The following is a 22028-nucleotide window of genomic DNA, read 5'->3' as shown; positions in this document are numbered from 1 at the left end:
TGGCGCCACACATTGACATTCCAATCTTTGCAGTATGCAGGATGTTTGTCCCATGAACCTAGTTTAATGGCCTTAGCTCCCACAAGTCCCCTGTAGCTCAGTGGTAGAGCATCCGAACTAGTAATCGGAAGGTCTTAGGTTCGACTCCAGATAGGAGCACTCCGATTTTTTTCCGAGTACGCCTGTGTCATTTACTGATTTATTTAATACATCATTCGCATTTATGCACCAGGCTTAACATATTCCATCACATTATTTCCAAAGTGGCACGTGTTTTGTCAACCAATTACATAGCGTAGTAAAGCAAACATAAATTACTTTCGACAATTAATTGAAAACTACTCTTAGGAAGGGAACTACAGTAGAACCCCGGTAACTCGAACTCTGAAGGGAAACGAAAAACTCTTCGAGTTAGCGGGGTTTCGAGTTATCGGGATCGATTAAAATATCCAATTTCCAGGTTAATAATTAATAGTTTATTGATTTTCAGCACTTCGGTATACAATACAGTGCAAATTCTGCAAATTAAACTTATTTCACGAGAAACTAAAACATTTTGTAACAACTGTAATGATTATGCATTCTTACGACAATGCAATACTGTGAATGTAACTTAGTTTATTTAATACACTCAATTTATGTTCCCTTTTGCGTCGTCCAGTCTTTGTTCTAGTCTTGAATTCGATCACACGATAAGAAAAACTAATGGGATTTCTCAATGGGCATCTGTGGCGAGTTATAAGAACCAGAAATTCGAGTTATCGGGGTAAATTTTGATCAAGGGAAACGAAATTTAGTTCGAGTTAGCGGGGGTTTCGAGTTATCTGAGTTCGAGTTAACCGAGTAAAAACGACTGAAACGTTGGGTCAAATTCAAGGGAATGGAGACTCAATTCAAGTTAGCGGGGGAGTTCGAGTTATCCGAGTTCGAGTTACCGGGGTTCTACTGTACTATCTCCTCATCCTTTTGATCATGTATATTGATCAACGATTAAGCAAGTTTTATCAAACACATTTACTTGTGTTAGATTTGTAAAAAACAAACTGTCTACCTTATTTATAACTTACAAGATATAACCATACTGAAATTCAAATGTGTGTATTTCGAGAACTCTAAATGCTACCAAATTAAAACTTAATACTTAAACTCCAAAAATATGTGAGGATTAACTCTGCTCTTAATTTGAATCGAAAAATTGCATTGCTGACAACGAAAACTGCGAAAACACAAATTGCTATGTTATACAACTGTGGTTAGTCAATGTTCTCATTCGAAGTGATTCCACTGCCCACGTTACTGACGTCCTTTTTCAAAAGAAACTTGCCATTTGTCGGGCACTCCTCGGCGGTGGGCGGATGGCAAAACACCTGCAACTGATAAACAAATATCGGATTATGTAGGGTAAGTGTTGAGATCTGATATTGCAAAATAATTACCCACTCCAGCTGCATGGGCGCATAACTACCAATTCTGTAGGGCTTGGAAATAAAAGTTGCCATGTCAAGTTGTGTTCTTAATGAACTTGTTGAATTTGTACATAATCAACTTATCTACCACGACTTCAGGTACTTTGATCGCAACCTACTAGCTACAATACTACTTCGCTTCCTCCGCCTCTTCTGGAACCTTTGAACTGTGATTAAATCGTTTCAGTCATTCTAACAAATGGAGTTCCAATTGTCTTTTGCCTCGCACCGCACTCCCCCCGTATTTGTTGAAGACTTTTTGGTAAGCGCGACCTCTTAGACCTCGGCAATTACGCTGAAACAGTAGTTTTAAACTTGCTTATGGCCGCATGCGCAATGAACGAGTTATCGTGATGTCGGCTGAATTTCATCCGCTCGATCAGATGTAAAGTTTATATCAATTTAATCGGAATTTAATCAAGATCATAAATTATTCATGAGTCTGCGTATTGTACATGTGTTCACCATAAGCCGCCATTAGGGGACAAAAATCAACCCAACGAATAATGTATTCTTAAAAGTAAACAGCTAGTATGTGTGTTGTCTGCTAACTCCTTTTCTTGACCGAAACTAACGGGGAACTTTCATTTCAGGACGGATATTTTCTCCCTCCCTCCCTCGAAAACGCCCTTTTGGTTTTTCTCGTTGGGGAGGAAAGATTGCGTGACGAGCCAAAAGAGCATGGCTACACTTCGATAGGCGTAGCTGCTCGTTTCAGCAAACATCAAACGCAAACATGAAAACCTTTAAAGGAGCTTACCATACAAATCCGAGGAAGCCACGTGACTAAAAGAATACGATATTCCACAGTGCGATAAATCTCCCTTCGGAGTCAAACGTAATCGATAAGATCAGGCCGCGAAAACAATGAATTTATATACAGGCGAACAAAACATTTCATTTATCTGGCCGCAATATATTTAAAAAAAAAAAAACCGCTTAATTAACTTTTAAGATTCAAGACCATTCCGCGGGTGAAAGGCTCTGAGGGTAAAGTAGAAAATTAAAACTTTTAAGCTCAAATATAAACACTGAAAGTTTTCTAATGCACAGTGACAATAAACCCTTGATGTATTTCTATATTTATGTTCACTTGGATAAACCCACAATAGCAACTTCAACAAGATTGAAAGCTTCTTCTGATGTTATAAAACGCTGACGGAAACCGTCGTTTGAACGTAGAAAGGAATATTACCATACTGAAAGAGGACAGTAACATTAAGGTCACGTGCTAGGCAACCAAAATTGTTCACATGTATCATGTTTCATTTGACAAGAACTAGACGCGAAGAAAAAAACTTACGCCGGATGTTCTTAGAAGATAAACTGGACGCTTTTTTTGTCGATTAGTAACCACGTAAAACCACCAAAAGAACGTACACGTCCACCTTTGAACCGCGAGATTATAAGTTAAATTTCACTGTAAAACTGCTAGGAGTGGAAAAAAATTTACCATTTTCAAATCGCCTCTACCAGAAATTGTTTTTGACTGCGCACAAAAGTAAATGAACAGGAAGCAGGGCTTTTCAAGGAATGTTTTTGATGCCGTTTAAAAAACTCGCAGCACGTGTTTTATTGGGTCTAAAAACCACTCGGCTGCGCCTCGTGGTTTTAAATCCCCATAAAGCACTGCTGCTCGTGTTTTAAACATTACATAAAACATCGAATGTATTTTCCGTAGACTTCCAGGAATTGCATCAAATATCCTGAGAAACGCATCGCCGCAATTCATCTGAATTTATCTTCACTTGATATCAAACTATTTGCCTTCTCAAAAACCTGGCTTTCTCTATGAAAAAGGATTTCTCCGCTGTATATTATAAGTGTTCTCTGGTGCATTTTTAAGACCTCAATTCGAGGGCCGCGAAATCGAGGCAAACTCGGTGATAACATACACATATTTATATCCGAGAAATCTCAAAAGTTTCTGGCACAGGAAACGCAGGCTATTCACGTAGGCAGCCTGAAATGGTCTGCTGCGAAGCCACCCATGGCGTCCTTGAATCCTTGTAGCGAACTTTGATGCAAGAACTGCTTTTAATACGGTAACCACTATTCACTTCTGCATTCACGAGTTGGCTCACAGAAGCCTTTGGTTATCTTTCTCTCAAAAGTAGAATGAACGGAACACCATATACTAAACGGTATAAGGGGTGCTGTGTTCTTCAAAAAAGTTTTGATTTCCACAGAAAAGGTAGAATCGCTACTCATCCTCTTATGATGTTCATAAATCACGGAATAAGAAAAGTCCAATAAAAATACACCTTTTACTCTCCTGTCACCGAACCATTTATTTATTTCCAGACGAATGAGGGAGAGTTTCCTGAGTAATTCATTCAACGCACATAAGGGAGAGATCATTGATCAAACTAACCTTTACTTTCCGAAATCAAACTTTACGTTATCTCCAATCAGCAAGAAAGGCGCCCAGTTTCCCAAGTCATGATAGCCGTTACTTCTCATCCACTTCATGGCCTGGTGAAGAGACTCACTGGCACTATCCCCACAAACAAGGTGTTTGTAGAAACGACTCATTAACTGCTCTGTTGCTTCGTCTGGTATGGGCCACAGGGAAGCCAATACTGAGCGTGCACCGGATCCTAGGAAAGCCCGAGCGATTCCAACAACTCCCTCAGCTCTAACCTGTCCTTGAGCACTGTGACAACAGCTGAGTACTACAAGTTTGGCACGTAGTTGAACTTGTGAAATGTCATCCATCGTCAACAGGTAGTCTTTCTCGCATGGAGTCGCGTTAGTGGGGCGTTCAGGGGCGAGGGCAATTTCTCCTCTTTCGGCATGACCATGAGCAGCAAAATGAATCAGACTTACAGAAGGTATCCTCTGAAGAACCGCCTGCTTAGTTGCTCGCTTCTCTAGCAAAGGCTCAGCTCCGAGTAGTTCTGCTATCATCTCCGCTTCCTTTCTTGCAGAGGGCAAGCGACAAGGGTTCACGTTGCGTCCCTTGTAAAGCACGTCCCCAACGTCCGGATCGCCCACTATAAGTGCCCCGGTCTGACTGTGATAATCTGCTGGACTGTCCCGGATGAGCCCAAGAGTCGACAAAGAAGGAACAATGCGGATCCTGTAAGTCTGCGACAGGTATGCCTCACTTTCATCCTTTAATGCTGCGAATGGAACTTTGTACAAGGAGCGATGAGGAACAATCACCAGTTCAGGTTCGTCAAGAAAGTTAGCCACGGGGGCGATGATCATTTGGTAACACTCGGCTAGGCTGGGAACGGGTTGTAGGTCTTCATCTTCCTCGGTCTCCAATAGGCGAAAACCTGCCGAGCTCACTTTCCTCGATGCTTTATGTGTTGAGTCGTCGGCTTTTAGAAAAAACAGTGATCGATCTTCGCATTGCTCTTGACGGAGGACATTAAACCTTCTGAAGGTTTTCTCACTGAAAACTTCGTGAACTTGTCTTCCCAATCCCTTTTTAACAAAACATTCGTTGACGTCTACTCTACGGAAAAGTGTTGGCCTGTTCCCTTTAAGAACCCACAAAAACATATCTTGGCAAAAATATGAAACGTAGAGACAGTTACAGTCAATCTCGTTTTTCACGATCCTTTCAATATCAGGCCATGACAGCGGATTGACTGCAATTTGTTGTTGGGCAGAATACTGACCTGAGATTAAGTCTGCCAGAGCTCTGCCTCGTTCAAGCTCCAGAACACGAAGAGCTTCTTTCACATTTCCCACAAGACAATACCTTGCGCTTAGTAATTGATAGGAATCACTGTGCTTGTCTAACAGGGATATCTTAAATTGGTCATTGTGTCCAAGAAAACCTCGCATTTTCTCGTACTTGTTAATGCTTGCCTGGAGATTCGACAAAGCATCATCATTATTATTTTCTAATATGGCATCGTGTGCAAGGCGGAGGTGCGATTCTGCCTCTCCAGCTAAGTAACTTATCTCTCTGCTAATGGCAAGTGCTTTCTCGTGATACTCTTTAGCCGCAGCATATTCACCGAGAGATTGATACACAGTTCCCAGGTTGTCATAACATACCGCTTCTCCTTGTTTGTCACCAATTTCTTTTGTGATCACAAGTGCGTTCTTGAAGTATGTTTCGGCCTTTCCATATTCACCGAGATAGTGGTACACAGTTCCCAGGTTCCCATAACACACCGCAACTCCTTGTTTGTCACCAATTTCTTTTCCGATCCCAAGTGCGTTCTTGTAGTATGTTTCGGCCTTTCCATATTCACCGAAAGATTTATACACTGTTCCCAGGTTCACATAACACGCCGCTTCTCCTTGTTTGTCACCAAGTTCTTTTGTGATCACCAGTGCGTTCTTCTGGTATGTTTTGGCCTTTCCATATTCACCGAGAGATTCATACACAATTCCCAGGTTCATATAACAGCTCGCTTCTCCTTCTTTGTCACCAATTTCTTTTCTGATCACAAGTGCGTTCTTCTGGTATGTTTCGGCCTTTCCATATTCACCGAAAGATTGATACACCTCTCCCAGGTTCTCATAACACAACGCTTCTCCTCGTTTGTCACCAATTTCTTTTGTGATCACAAGTGCGTTCTTGTAGCATGTTTCGGCCTTTCCATATTCACCAAGAGATTTATACACTATTCCCACGTTCGCATAACACAACGCTTCTCCTTGTTTGTCACCAATTTCTTTTGTGATCACCAGTGCGTTTTTCTGGTATATTTCGGCCTTTCCATATTCACCGAGAAATTCATAAACATTTCCCAGGTTCCTATAACACACCGCTTCTCCTTGTTTGTCACCAATTTCTTTTCTGATCACAAGTGCGTTCTTCTGGTATGTTTCGGCCTTTCCATATTCACCGAAAAATTTATACACTGTTCCCAGGTTCCCATAACACGCCGCTTCTCCTTGTTTGTTACCAAATTCTTTTGTGATCACAAGTGCGTTCTTGTAGTATGTTTCGGCCTTTCCATATTCAGCGAGAGATTGATACACATTTCCCAGGTTCCCATAACACGCCGCTTCTCCTTGTTTGTCACCAATTTCTTTTCTGATCACAAGTGCTTTCTTCAGGTATGTTTCGGCCTTTCCATATTCACCGAGATAGTGGTACACAGTTCCCAGTTCCCCATAACACGCGGATTGCCCTTGCCTGTCGCTTATTTCTACCAAGATGCTGAGTGCTTCCTTATAAAGCCTTTTTGCTTCGTTGCATTGACTTTGAAGGCGGTATAACTTTGCCATTCTGTAGGTTACCTGGGCTTCTTGGGATTTCATTCCAAGTACGCGCAGAAAGTGTAAAAGTTTCCTACCACATTCTATCCCACTTGTGTGATCGTCAAGAAGGCAGTAAGTCTGAAACAATAATAAGTAAATCCCTGTGTATGCTAATTCAACAGTTTTCTTTTCTTTAAACAGGGCTTTTTTGTTAAGTAGAATCAAACATTCCTTGCACAACTCAAGAGCTTGTAGAACTCGACTTGTGTTGCGAAGAAATGTGGCCGCAACGAATGTACCAATAAAGATGGTCGTTATAATTTCCTCTGTGTTGTCCATGATGGTCTAAACTAGAAACTAGAGAAAGAAAACAAAAGCACAGTAGTCATGAGTTGTTTTGTGATACTAGCAAACCAGTGTTGAGCATCCACCGTGTTTTCAAAAAGCGGTCAGTAACTGGTAAGGACGTCAGGTTTAGAGGCTATAAAATGCATGTATTTTATAACGGGGCACTCAACGAGAACATCTAAGCAAAATACTTGAAATGTTATCTCTGAGTTCCCACATCGCCCTGTGCTCTTTTAATTGTTATTAAAACATTTTTCTGTAAGCTGTTAGCCGGACTGTTCGTATGCTTTAAGTGAAAATTTAACCTGCAGAAAGGTTACAACCCGAATTTATTATTATTATTATTATTATTATTATTATTATTATTATTATTATTGTTGTTCTAAGGGCAGTATGTGAACATCTGAATGCCAGATATAACCTAAAAAACACATAAGGAGCTAGGCAGAGACCCGTGGCTAGCTCTACGTCTAAGCTGACAATAAAATCATGTGATAAACAAAGAAAATCAATAACAATTTTAAAAAATATTGGTAAAAAAAATTAAATATGGAAAAAACTTAAAATTATTATTACTTTTATTATTATTATTATTGTTATTAGTAGTAGTAGTAGTTGTAGTAGTTTCTGACACGATTCTTTCTGCAATTTTTTATTAATTTAATTTACAGCCTTTAATTATTAATAAGTCTTTCAAGAACAAACAGAAGCCCCCAATTCGGAAAAACAACCGTGAAATTGGCAATTGGTGATGTTCCTTCGGTCGTGCGGTCGTGCGGATATTCGGTTGTGTCTGTTCACTTCGCCTTGTGCCCTCGGGGCATCTTGTCTGGTTATTAAGTTAGTCATTCAATGTCCTATGTGGTTCCGACTTTGTGTTCATTCTTGTTTCCGTTTGTCTGTCTCTTCCGTGCTTTCGTATGAATTCCGCCTTCTCTGCCAGTTCTACTGGTGGCACGGCTTACTCAAAACCCTATCATGGGCTCATACATAAAATTTAACCAATAGCATTTACCAATTAAAAGCTGTATTAAAGCATTACGAGGAAGTTCCTTCATGTTTTAGTAACCGTGGCTGTCTTACTACAGAGAAAGACTTCTTTTTCCGACCTGACACAAAAATCGTATTCTGTGGGGAGCAAATTTGCCGATCGTTAAAAAGGCGAAAAAAGGTCAGCTATTATTCTCCTAACTTGTAAATTCGGACAATCAGATATTCTTACTTAAAACTTTCCGTGACTTAAATTTTCAGCTAAAGAACCCGAAAAGACCAATCTGTATTTTTAATAGTTTACATGAATATGCATTTCAAAGGAGACAGATTGATTTGGGAACACAGTTGAAGTATTTTACTTAAATGTTTTTCGTTGGGTGTCCCTGTGCTATACTTGACTAGCACAAATACAACAAGTTTTCAAAACATCTTAAACTTAGCACGATGCCTCTTACAGTCACAAATTGTCTCAATGCGCAATAGTAGTAATACACACGGTACGTCGTGGCGAGAAAAAGGTCGTTTATTAATAGCACTGAGAACTCGAAAAGAAAATACGCAATGTTCGGAAATGATGCACGCAAAACTCGAAGACGAAACACACAAGGCTCAAAAACCATACATTTAAAAACTCGAATACAAAAAAGCCAACGTTGAACGATAAAAACTAAACTTAAATTCTAACTGCCCGCGTGTCGCTCCGACTGATATCTTTAGTAATACTGATTATACAACATTAGTATAATTACTCAGGTGATTATAGAGATTCTGTTGATCTGATTGGTCGAGGATTGCGTCATATCCTGCTATAATCACCTCGCGCGAGGTGATTATAGCGGGAGCACTAACTTTCAAAATGGCCGCTTAGCTATTTGTTGACATTTCTGAAAAAGAAGTAAATAGGATGAAAGAAAATGCAATTCCGAAAGGCACTAAAGATGCAGCTAAGTCTGAGGTGATACTTTTTGAAGGCAAGAGATGAAAATTTTGCTAATTGTGATTAAAAAAACCCTTGTAAATGGCATGTTGTCGATCTCGATGACTTATAAGGAAGACAACAAATTAAGTTAAATTCGAGCAAGATTTTCTTTACTAACAGAATGGTTTCACAAACAAATCGAGTTTAAGACATAATTTGAAAGCATGGAAGTAAACAAGATGAATAAATGTCTCTGTAAGTTTTACGTTTCAGTGACGAGAAAAGAAAACAGTTTTTATAATCTGAAAACTAGTTTGTTGTCGGTTCGAGCGGCTCTCGACCACCATCTAAAGTCACCGCCTCACAACAAAATATTTTCATCTGCGACAACCGTGTACTTGTTTAGTGAAGCCAACAAATGACTTAATTCCTACCTGAAGCAGCTTATCTCCGAGGACAATTTATAAACGTCCGTTAACCGCGGCGAAGCCATCATGTCAACAAGAAATTGTGCAATAAAATGCTATCGCTAACACTTGTGATCCCGGCTCGAGTTTTACACCAAACAGCCTGGTTCATCTCCATCTATTTTGGTAAACGGGTCGGAGAAACCCAACATTCATTCACAGAAGTCAGTGCTTCGTATCAATGAAGCGGCAGTTAAAGAATACTGACATTCTGCTTGAGGCCGTGTGCAGTTTATCGATTGCGCATGTGATTTCGATTGAGCATGTGATCGGCAGACTGCGCGTCTCTGTTCATTGACGCGTGACGATTTGAAACAAACAAACAAACAAAATCGACATTTTTCGGATGGTACTTGTTTTTCTCTGATAATCACCTGAGTAATTATACTAAAACAATTATTCGCCTCAGGCTCAGTAAATATTGGTGAATATTCCCCTCGACTTCGTCTCAGGGAATATTCACCAATATTTACTTCGCCTTCGGCGAATAAGTGTTAAATATTGTTTTCCTTTTTTTTTGGGAGGTCTTCTCCCCAGGACTACCTTTCTTGTCTCGATCACTATATCTAACTTTTTACAGCCTAACTATCTGCGTATATATTCTCACTGCTTTTCAGTATCAACGCGTATATTCCCCTCACTGCCTTACGTATGTTTTCTGTTTTTGTATTTGGGAGAATTAGCATATTGATGCCAAAACATTTTATCTTTCGTGATCAATTGGTGTCTTCTCATTACCTGCATGTTTGAACTTGAAGTGATATTGTAAGGAGAATTACCACTTAGACTACATTTTCATGCCCCAAATCTTCAACAGACTTTTTAACCTTAAGATTGTTTTCTGAGCTCTGCTCGGGATAAAAAATAAGCCAGCAATGCGACTGATTATCGAAGTGAAAAAAAGGTCGAAACTGTAGAATAAGCCGGTTGAGCGGAAAATGAACTAATTCGCTACTAAAAACGCAGACATACTAAATTTAGCATTCTGTCATGCGGGGCGTAAAAAAAATAAACTTCAAATAAACAAAATATACAAATAAATAAGTAAATAAATAAATAAATAAATAAATAAATAAATAAGGATTTATATATCCTTTGTAACCCTTTTGCTATTAATCTGTTGAATTCTATCACCATGAGTTTCGCCCCCATTCAGATTGATGATTCTGTTGCTTTTCTCTCCTTTACGTTTGAAAATTTTCTTATCAAACAAAGTGAAGGTCCGTACTATTTCTTCGTATTTCACTGTTCTGTAACAAAAATAAATGGTTTTTTAATGAAACCTACAAATTCCCTCTCAGAGAACCCAACGAGAGGATGTAGCAAAATCTTATTTCCCGGCCCTGATTTTCTAGCTGTCGTTTGCTTTACGAAAATGCTATAGCCGACCTTATTTTTTTACGTTTTGGAATTTTTCCTTCTTCAGGAACTAAAGAAGTTTGTTTTACAGTATAACGAAATTTTGACCTACTATTTTGCCGAAGAAACCTTTATTTTTTTGTTGTTGTTGTTTTAAACTAAATCCGAATTTCTGAGGTGATTTACAGCTTCCAAACAGATGTTCACCGAAATAAACCGTTGGGTTGGTCCCTAACCCTCTAGTTCTTGAAGGTTTTTTGACATAACAAAAGGGTCACTGGACATTTTGGGATCACACAAGCAAACCGCTTTTTGCAGTGAAAGTAAATGAAAGATTTTGATACGACTGTTTTGCTATTTGTTGTCAGTAGAATGAATGTTATAATTCCATCAGGGGTGGCACCAAACGGTTCACAGTTCGGTGGATATCTGTTGGGAAGGAGTTGATCCCCTCAAAAATTCGTATTGATAGTCGTATTCTGTGGGCAGCAAATATGTCGATCGTTAAAAAGGCGAAAAGAGGTCAGCTATCATTCTCGTACCTTGTAAATTCGAACAATAAAATATTCTTCTTTAAAACTTTCTGCGACCGAAATTTTCAGCTAAAGAACCCGAAAAGATCAATTTGTATTTCTAATAGTTTACATGAATATGTATTTCAAAGGAGAGAAATTGATTTGGGAACAAAGGAGACAACAGTTGAAGTATTTTGCTTAAATTTTCTGGTTGGTGTCCTTGTGCTATACTTGAGTAGCAGAAATACAACAAATTTTCAAAACATTTAAAACTTACCACCACGATGCCTCTTACAGTCACAAATTGTCTCAATGCGCAATAATCGTAATACACATGCACGGTACGTCGTGGCGAGAAAAAGGTCGTTTATTAATAGCACTGAGAACTCGAAAAGAAAATACGCAATGTTCGGAAATGATGCACGCAAAACTCGAAAACGAAACACACAAGGCACGAAGACCATACATCTAAAAACTCGAATACAAAAAAAGCAACGTTGAACGATAAATTTAAAACTTAAATTCTAATTACCCGCGTGTCGCTGCGACTGATGTCGTTAGTAATACTGATTATACAACAATATTATTGCTCTCCTCTTCTTTGTAGGTCTCCCCCCCAGGCCTACCTTGCTGGTTTCGATCACTATATCTAACTCTTTACAGCTTAACTATCTGCGAATATATTCTCACTGCTTTTCAGTACCAACGTGTATATTCCCCTCACTTCCTTACGTATGTTTTCTGTTTTTGTATTTGGGAGAATTAGCATAATGATGCCAAAACATTTTATCTTTGTCGATCAATTTGTGTCTTCTCATTACCTCTATGTTTGAACTTGAAGTGATATTGTAAGGAGAATTGCCACTTAGACTACATTTTCATGCCCCAAATCTTCAACAGACTTTTTAACCTTAAGATTGTTTTCTGAGCTCTGCTCGGGATAAAAAATAAGCCAGCAATGCGACTGATTATCGAAGTGAAAAAAAGGTCGAAACTGTAGAATAAGCCGGTTGAGCGGAAAATGAACTAATTCGCTACTAAAAACGCAGACATACTAAATTTAGCATTCTGTCATGCGGGGCGTAAAAAAAATAAACTTCAAATAAACAAAATATACAAATAAATAAGTAAATAAATAAATAAATAAATAAATAAATAAATAAATAAATAAATAAGGATTTATATATCCTTTGTAACCCGTTTGCCAATAATCTGTTGAGTTCTATCACCATGAGTTTCGCCCCCATTCAGATTGATGATTCTGTTGCTTTTCCTCCTTTACGTTTGAAAATTTTCTTATCAAACAAAGTGAAGGTCCGTACTATTTCTTCGTATTTCACTGTTCTGTAACAAAAATAAATGGTTTTTTAATGAAACCTACAAATTCCCTCTCAGAGAACCCAACGAGAGGATGTAGCAAAATCTTATTTCCCGGCCCTGATTTTCTAGCTGTCGTTTGCTTTACGAAAATGCTATAGCCGACCTTATTTTTTTACGTTTTGGAATTTTTCCTTCTTCAGGAACTAAAGAAGTTTGTTTTACAGTATAACGAAATTTTGACCTACTATTTTGCCGAAGAAACCTTTATTTTTTTGTTGTTGTTGTTTTAAACTAAATCCGAATTTCTGAGGTGATTTACAGCTTCCAAACAGATGTTCACCGAAATAAACCGTTGGGTTGGTCCCTAACCCTCTAGTTCTTGAAGGTTTTTTGACATAACAAAAGGGTCACTGGACATTTTGGGATCACACAAGCAAACCGCTTTTTGCAGTGAAAGTAAATGAAAGATTTTGATACGACTGTTTTGCTATTTGTTGTCAGTAGAATGAATGTTATAATTCCATCAGGGGCGGCACCCAACGGTTCACAGTTCGGTGGATATCTGTTCGGAAGGAGTTGATCGCCTCAAAAATTCGTATTGATAGTCGTATTCTGTGGGCAGCAAATATGTCGATCGTTAAAAAGGCGAAAAGAGGTCAGCTATCATTCTCGTACCTTGTAAATTCGAACAATAAAATATTCTTCTTTAAAACTTTCTGCGACTGAAATTTTCAGCTAAAGAACCCGAAAAGATCAATTTGCATTTCTAATAGTTTACATGAATATGTATTTCAAAGGAGAGAAATTGATTTGGGAACACAGGAGATAACAGTTGAAGTATTTTGCTTAAATTTTCTGGTTGGGTGCCCTGTGCTATCCTTGACTTGCTGCAGAAATACAACAAATTTTCAAAACATCTTAAACTTACCACGATGCCTCTTACAGTCACAAATTGTCTCAATGCGCAATAATAGTAATACACACGGTACGTCGTGGCGAGAAAAAGGTCGTTTATTAATAGCACTGAGAACTCGAAAAGAAAATACGCAATGTTCGGAAATGATGCACGCAAAACTCGAAAACGAAACACACAAGGCACGAAGACCATACATCTAAAAACTCGAATACAAAAAAGCAACGTTGAACGATAAAAGCTAAACTTAAATTCTAACTACCTGCGTGTCGTTGCGACTGATGTCTTTAGTAATACAATTTTACAACAATATTGTTTTCCTCTTTTTTTGTAGGTCTTCTCCCCAGGCCTTCCTTGCTGGTTTCGATCACTATATCTAACTCTTGACAGCTTAACTATCTGCGAATATATTCTCACTGCTCTTCAGTATCAACGTGTGTATTCCCCTCACTGCCTTACGAATGTTTTCTGTTCTTGTATTTGGGAGAATTAGCATATTGATGCCAAAACATTTTATCTTTGGTGATCAATTGGTGTCTTCTCATTACCTGTATGTTTGAACTTGAAGTGATATTGTAAGGAGAATTACCACTTAGACTACATTTTCATGCCTCAAATCTTCAACAGACTTTTTAACCTTAAGATTGTCTTCTGAGCTCTGCTCGGGATAAAAATAAGCCAGCAATGCGACTGATTATCGAAGTGAAAGAAAGGTCGAAACTGTAGAATAAGCCGGTTGAGCGGAAAATGAACTAATTCGCTACTAAAAACGCACACATACTAAATTTAGCATTCTGTCACGCGGCGCGTAAAAAAAATAAACTTCAAATAAACAAAATATACAAATAAATAAATAAATAAATAAATAAATAAATAAATAAATAAGGATTTATATATCCTTTGTAACCCTTTTGCTAATAATCTGTTGAATTCTATCACCATGAGTTTCGCCCCCATTCAGATTGATAATTCTGTTGCTTTTCTCTTCTTTACGTTTGAAAATTTTCTTATCAAACAAAGCGAAGGTCCGTACTATTTCTTCGTATTTCACTGTTCTGTAACAAAAATAAATGGTTTTTTAATGAAACCTTTAAATTCCCTCTCAGAGAACCCAACGAGAGGATGTAGCAAAACCTTATTTCCCGGCCCGGATTTACTAGCTGTCGTTTGCTTTACGAAAATGCTATAGCCGACCTTATTTTTTTACGTTTTGGAATTTTTCCTTCTTCAGGAACGAAAGAAGTTTGTTTTACAGTATAACGAAATTTTGACCTACTATTTTGGCGAAGAAAACTTTATTTTTTTGTTGTTGTTGTTTTAAACTAAATCCGAATTTCTGAGGTGATTTACAGATTCGAAACAGATTTTCACCGAAATAAACCATTGGGTCGGCCCCTAACCCTCTAGCTCTTGAAGGATTTTTTACGTAAGAAGGGCGGTCACTGGAAATTTTGGGATCACACAAGCAAACAGCTTTTTACAATGAAAATAAATGAAAGATTTCGACACGACTGTGTTGCTATTTGTTGTAAGTAGAGTTAATGTTATAATTCCATCAGGGGCGGCACCCAACGGTTCACAGTTCGGTGGATATCTGTTCGGAAGGAGTTGATCGCCTCAGAAATTCGGATTTAGTCGTATTCTGTGGGGAGCAAATATGTCGATCGTTAAAAACGCGAAAAAAAGGCAGCTATCATTCTCATAGCTTGTAAATTCGGACAATAAAACTTCCGTCCTTAAAACTTTCTGGGACTTAAATTTTCAACTAAAGAACCCGAAAAGATCAATCTGTATGTCTAATAGTTTATATGAATATGCATTTCAAAGCAGACAAAATGATTTGGGAACACAGGAGATAACAGTTGAAGTATTTTGCTTAAATTTTCTGGTTGGGTGACCCTGTGCTATCCTTGACTAGCAGAAATACAACAAGTTTTCAAAACATCTTAACTTACCACGATTCCTCTTACAATCACAAATTGTCTCAATGCGCAATAATCGTAATACACACGGTACGTCGTGGCGAGAAAAAGGTCGTTTATTAATAGCACTGAGAACTCGAAAAGAAAATACGCAATGTTGGGAAATGATGCACGCAAAACTCGAAAACGAAACACACAAGGCTCTACTGATGTCTTTAGTACTACAATAATACAACAATATTGTTTTCCTGTTTTTTGTAGGTCTTCCCCCCAGACCTACCTTGCTGGTTTCGATCACTATATCTAACTCTTTACGGCCTCTCTATCAGCGTATATATTTTTACTGCTCTACGTATGTTTTTTTATGTTTCTGTTTGGGAGACTTTATTTCGATGCCAACACATGTTTGTGATCTTTGGTGATCAGTTCGTGTCTTCTTATGACCTGCACGTTCGATCTTGTAGTAATATTGTAAGGAGAAATTAAATCAGATCAAATGTTCAAAAATTGAGCTACTGCTTTCAACCAATGCCTACAGTTTATTTCATTTTTCGATGATAAAATTTACGACGTTCTTATACACGAATCGGAGTAACGAAAGAGCTATAGTTTACAATACAGTCTCTAGACTACATTTTTATGCCTTAACGTTTATCCCACGTTTTGACTGCACTTTGTCCCTTCTGGCTTTTTTTATAGTGAAAAGAAATTTGTCAGTTTTTCGCGCATCTTTCCAGTAATTGATCATAAATTTTGTTATAATCTTGTCAAAGTAGCTGCGAATCCTCACTAGTTTGACAATACATGGGGCAGCTGCATGAATAACTAACGTCAATTTATTAAGGTTACCGTATACTGTTAGAGGTGTCTCGCGTCCAAGCGATGTAGTGCGCCCAGTTTAAACTGTAGATACATGAGCCCGTATATTAAATTAAAGCTTATAGAGCTGGCTATCACACTATACGAAGAATGTTTTTAGCGCTGTTTTCTCGAATCAATTTTTCACTTGAAGGGGACACTTTAAAGAGCTAAAACTCAAGGGGAATTTCTTCGTTTGCCTTCAAATTTGGACAGTATTTAACGATGATCGGCATGTTAGATTCATTTTCTTCAGTGTCATGGAAAAACATACGGTTTGCGACAATAAATATATACCTTCACCTCTTAAGCTATTTTTTAACTGCTTTTGAATTTACTTATACTTTGGTCTAGAAGAACATAAGGAGGTAAATAGTCGTTGTTTTGGTCGGCATACTCCTTTGTAAACTTTGTAATCTATAATAACTTTTAAGAGAAGGGATAATTCATAGTCCGTACAGCTGAAGGCTTTATCTCCTTCCTCTATCGACTTATCCTTCTTCGGTGCCATTTTGAAAGCTTCAAGGTGTATTCTGCCCATGCTTACCTGGTAGAAACTGCTGCTCCTGTTACTTCGATTCAGTACCGAATCATAACAGACTGGTCCCGTGTCGGTGTGGCCTTACGTTGATTAGCGGGACGGTGTCATGTGAACAGAAAAGGTCTGTTCCAGGAGAAAATAGGCAACAGAATCTAGAATCTGTAACGCCTCGGATAAAAAAAATTAACTTAAGAAAAATAGATATATGTAATCAAATGGTGACGAGTGAAATTAGGAAATTTCCTAATTTCACGAGTATACAATTTGATTACCTTTTAATATCATGGGTGACAAATTAGGCTCACAATCGTGGTTGGTTCCGTCTTGTTTACACATTCAGACAAAAACCCGCTCGAGTACTTTATCCAACTGACAGGACGAACCGTCCCCGGGTTTTTCTCAAGGCCATTTTCATCACAACAGTTCTCAAAAACCCTCACCCATTTAATTGTGGTCGTTTACGTTTTTAGGTTCTCTGTAGCGTCTTTTCATGCTGTAACTTCTTTCATCCGTAACATCTTTTTAAACCTGCAAGCCATGAAGGAAACGTTGCCATGGCAATTTTGTAATTTCACCTGGGAATAATAAATTAACGCTGGAATTTCGCGCCAAAATTAAGGAATAATTTGTCACCCATGATATTTATGAAATAATATATCCTTTGTAACCTTTTTGCTTATTTTGTTAAATTTATTCTATCGCTATGAAGGTTGATAATTATTTTTATTGCTTTCTCTACTTCCGATTTCAAAATTTGTTATCAAACGTAGCAAAAAACCATGAAGTTGCATACATAGTTCGATCAATCCCACAAATTCCCTCTTTACATATTTTCTTCGTCACGAGGGCTAAATAGACTTCTTAATTGAGACAACACAAGCAAACGCCGTTCCGCAGTGAAAACAAATGATTTTGACACGACTGTGGTTAGTGGAATGAATGTTTTAGTTCCGTTAGGGCAGCACCCAACATTCATTCCGGAGGATATCTGTTCGGATGGTGCTGATCGCCTCAGACTTTCGGATTTTGTAGTAAAATAAATCTTAATTTTCTTCGGAAGAAATTCAGCTACAATATATCATAACACTAGAAAACTTTATCCTCTTGTCTTCGAAGAGAACAAATATATCATTAAAAATACATAAAAATTCAGCTAGTATTTTCGTAAAACCAACAGCAGTTAGTAAATTCGGAGAATACAATAACCTTTTCGCAAACTTTCTCCAACTTAAATTTTTAGCTAAAGCATCCGAACAGTGAAAGGGGATAAAACGATCTGAGAACGCAGGAGATATTTGAAGTATTTTGCTTAAATGTTCGCGTTGGGTGCCCTGAGAACTCGAAAACAAAAGACACGTTAAACTCAAGAAAAATGATGCGTTCTTCGAATATGATGCATGGAAAACGAAACACGCAAGGCTAAAAAAAGATGCGTCTGAGAACTCTAAAATAAAATTTCCAAGAATAGAAAAAGATGAAACTACAGGCACAAAAACATTGTATTCGCTGACGAAAAATATCATAAAGGTATCAGGTTATGAGTGTCCTCTGACTGAAAACGTGTGTTCAAAATTATTGGAAGCTGAATGTCTTTAGGGACCGATCGTTTATTACGTCCTAGGGGGGGGCGGTGTTTTTTGAGGGGGGGTAATTTTTTTAAATGAGCTCTTTTTGGGGGGGTAATTTTTTACCTTGTACGAAAAGTGAGGGGGGTAAAATTTAAAGACATACAAAAGGTACCAACTAAATGTATTTAGCAATCATTCTCATCAATCATAGAGTTGGTAAAATCGACTAGAAACTTCTCCATATCGCTACTATTCTTCAGAGCGACAAAGATCTTGCACGTAATAGGTTGAGTAATGACATGGACATGCAAACCGTGTATTTCATCAAGCAGTTTATCTCTGAAGGCTTGTTTATCTGGGCAAAAAAATTGACTAAAAGACGAATAGAGATGGTAGGCTTCTTCAAAATCTATATATCCACATCCATACATCGAATGCTCCTGTACTGCTCTCAAACCCCGAGCTGCTTTGACCTTCTGTGTACCTTCTTTTGACGAGTGAAGAATAGACTCCAGCAATAACAAAACATCGTCATTATCAAGACATTCAAGAGATATTCTAAGGTACATTTCCTTACTTGAATTTCGCCTAACTTCTGATTGTTTCTCTTGCCAGTTCAGATTCAGAGAGCTAGCGACTCGCATGTAACCAAGCGTTGTGCCCAGGAACTTCTCAACAATTCAACCACAAGGCCAACCATTGGGGGGGGGGGGGGGGGTAAAATTTTCAAACTGTCATTGTAGTGGGGGGTAGAACTTTTGTTTAAAAAAATTGGGGGGGGGGGGGGTAAAATTTTCAAACACTCGATTTTTTAGAAAACCACCGCCCCCCCCTAGGACGTAATAAACGATCGGTCCCTTAAAAACAAATGAGTTGGAACACACAAGTCACTAGTTTCATGCCGATGATTCAAAATTTATTTACAACCGGTCTGTATATAGCGTGACTTCAAGTTTGGAGAATTTTAAATAGTTGCCACTATTTTTAATAAACAGGCGGAAGACTCAGACATTTTAAAGATAATTATGCCTTTGTATGCAGTTGCATAATGCTGGGGGAATTTCTATCAAGCCAAAATTTTCGATTTAATCGGCTGAAATGCAAATAGCACACGCGCATTCGAAACGGAATTCAAAATTTCCCAGAACATTCGGGCGACCTTAATTACTGTTCCATTTGCACAAAATTTCCATTTCCACCTTTTTGTCTACTGATGGCACCATAAATGCGTTATCACATCTACCACTGAATGAATTATTATTTGACACAGGAATTTTCTAGACTTTCTAACCAAATTAAAATTTGGCTAAATGGAAAGACAAAAATAGGCCTTATCACGGTTTTCGACGACATTTTGACGAGTAGGCAAACAGGCTCGAAATATAAACAGTGTTTGTATGGAAATCCGATGTCTAATAATTTTCATAAAACATCGCTTCTGAAAAATTCATGAATTGGAAACTTTTGGCCATAGGAAAAGGAGTTTAAGAAAAAATTTGGAGGGATGTAGCTGTGCCAGAAAGCGTCCAGTCGTGTTTTGAACTTTTCATACATTTGTCTGTTAGCGAACCAGCCGTGAACTGCTCTAAAAATAGCTCGCGGGGAAAAAAATACAGGGAAATGTATGGAAAGTTCAAAACACGACTGGACGCTTTCTGGCACAGCTACATCCCTCCAAATTTTTTTTTTAAATCCTTTTCCTAGTCCCAAAAGTTTCCAATTCATGAATTTTTCAGAAGCGATGATTTATGAAAGTTATTTGACATCGCATTTCCATACAAACACTGCTATTTCGAGCCTGTTTGCCTACTCGTCAAAATGGCGTCGAAAACCGTGATAAGGCCTATAGTGAAAATTGAAATGAGAGGCATAAAAAATACAGATCTTCTGAAATTTAACCCAAGGTGGTCTTTTCAGGAGACCATTATCCGCACCATCAGAAAGGATCGAATTATAGGTTAACTCCCTCATTGCTGCGACTACTGCTAATATTAAGTATAATCACGATTAAAGAAGGAGCGTATTAAACGAAAAATAAAAGTGGGTTAAATTAACCGGTGGAAAGTCGCCTTATGCCGCAGGAAGTTAGATAAGTGGCATAAATACATTAGATAAAATAGTTATTTCTCCAGGGAATGAAAGTTGTGCGGTAATTAAAGTATATTATATTCAGTTTGAAAACGTGGTTGTTATTTTGCAGTAGTTGAGGTTTAGGTAACTTTGAGATAAAAGGCCTCCAAAATGCGCCTATCGCGGGCAAAAAAATACACAGCAAGCCCACGAGGTACGCAGTATGCTAAAAAGTTGTCCAAAATATTTTGTGACTAGAAAAAATTAAAGAAAAAAATAAATGAGCCACTTTGGAAGGGGCAGGTTTCGCAGTCGAAAACGTGGTTTGCGTGCAGCCAGTCTGGAGACGCTGTTAAGGGGGGAGTCTGGTTACATTTTGGGCCCAAATTTGTAACAGATTGTAAAGTGCATAAAATTCCAGCTATTTAATGTATCATCATAGAATTTTGCATGCAAACAGAGTAGACCACAATCTAATGTTGGAATGGTTTACATACCATAATAAGCAAATTTATGGTTAATTATTAACCAAATTCTTCATAAAAGCTTTTTTCTGCTAATTTTACGCCCCCCTGCTTTTTTTTCTATTCTATTTACAAAGTAAGTTTAGTATTTCTCACAATAACACTACACACACTCCCCTACAAACCTATTGAGCGATTTCGGTTTTCAGCACATTGCGTTGCCATAGCAACAGCACAATTTTATAAAAAGGTCAACCGGGGATAACGTCAACTGTATTCATCTAAAGGAAAAAAGCCCCAATAGGTTTGTAGAGCAGCCTTTCATAAGTACCTGAGCCAAATTTGGTAGAAATTGGATAAAACCAAAGAGAAAAAACCTAGGGGGGCATTTAAAAACTCCGCAAAAATGCTATTTTGAGAAAAATGCAGTTAAAAATTTGGAAAGCAAGATCAGTGATGAAACATTCCCTAAGGGAAACCATCACTAGGAAATTAATAAAAGTAATCTTATTGCAGTATCAACAGATCATTTTATAGTTATGAACTATAATTTCTATTTCTTTTTCCTCTTTCTAGCTGGTTCTGTTGCAACTGTCAGTTCGTTAAATGCACCGGCGCCATAAGTTGTGCCCTCCTTTTGTCGGCACTGTTCCTCATCTCTTTGTTTCGCTTGTCTTCGAGCAACTCTGTATTTTTTGTGCTGATCCTGGATCCTTTGTTCAGCCTTTTTAATTCGCCCAGAGTCTCTTCTGCTGCTTTCTCTTCTGGTGTGGGCCCCAACAGCTAACCCAGCCCTTGCCATCACCTCGTGCTTTGCAGTTGCTCCTGTACTGAAGTGCAGGGTAGCTGATGCTGTTGCCAGCTGAATCCTCTTTCTCCCATGCCATTTATGCTTTGGGCATCTAACCCACAATAATGAATTCACAGACTCATTTGCATTCTGAGTAAAGCCTGGAAGACACCGTGCAAGAAGAGCAGGATCACTGAGCCTCTCTCTCTGGGGGAATTGTCTACAGAATTATGTTAACCAGAAGCCAGAAATTCCGACAGACCACAATCATTGCAAATAGCATATATACTGCTGCTAATGCCAAATCGGCATGTACTTTGTTCTCGAAGTTCTAGACGGT

At 38.2% G+C, this 22028-nt stretch overlaps 4 protein-coding genes across 5 annotated transcripts in view; 1 reads left to right on the top strand and 3 right to left on the bottom strand.

The window, feature by feature from the left end:
- Positions 1-22028, bottom strand: part of LOC146463890 (nonsense-mediated mRNA decay factor SMG7-like) — a 157486-nt gene that overhangs the window by 104568 nt on the left and 30890 nt on the right. The window lies entirely within an intron of this gene.
- On the bottom strand, positions 957-6668 carry LOC146463893 (tetratricopeptide repeat protein 28-like). Its single transcript, XM_085084010.1, has 3 exons — positions 6524-6668; positions 3841-6211; positions 957-1373 (listed from the first exon to the last, which is right to left on the bottom strand). The coding sequence occupies exons 1-2, from the start codon at positions 6666-6668 to the stop codon at positions 3843-3845; spliced, it is 2514 nt and encodes an 837-aa protein (XP_084940136.1). The 3' UTR covers positions 957-1373; positions 3841-3842.
- LOC146463891 (uncharacterized) overlaps positions 17080-22028 on the top strand; it is a 9857-nt gene continuing 4908 nt past the window's right edge. The window contains exons 1-2 of the mRNA XM_085084009.1: positions 17080-17108; positions 18283-18323. Coding sequence (XP_084940135.1) covers positions 17080-17108; positions 18283-18323 — 70 coding nt within the window. The remainder of the gene's footprint in view (positions 17109-18282; positions 18324-22028) is intronic.
- The window catches only part of LOC146463892 (uncharacterized), a 2023-nt gene continuing 784 nt past the window's right edge, over positions 20790-22028 (bottom strand). The window contains exon 2 of the mRNA XM_085084001.1: positions 20790-22028. Coding sequence (XP_084940127.1) covers positions 21922-22028 — 107 coding nt within the window. The 3' untranslated portion in view covers positions 20790-21921.

Source organism: Pavona decussata, unplaced genomic scaffold, assembly GCF_977016875.1.
Source record: "Pavona decussata unplaced genomic scaffold, jaPavDecu1.1 SCAFFOLD_174, whole genome shotgun sequence".
Taxonomy (NCBI): domain Eukaryota; kingdom Metazoa; phylum Cnidaria; class Anthozoa; order Scleractinia; family Agariciidae; genus Pavona; species Pavona decussata.
This window is presented reverse-complemented; position numbering and strand designations above follow the sequence as displayed.

What these genes read in the sequence shown, in the direction of transcription:
- LOC146463893 (XM_085084010.1), bottom strand. Translation starts at nt 6,668, where the DNA reads ATGGCAAAGTTATACCGCCTTCAAAGTCAATGCAACGAAGCAAAAAGG. An exon ending in AACTGTGTACCACTATCTCG is followed by an intron (nt 6,212 to 6,523) that starts GTGAATATGGAA and finishes GTGACAAACAAG; the next exon opens with GAGAAGCGGTGTGTTATAGG.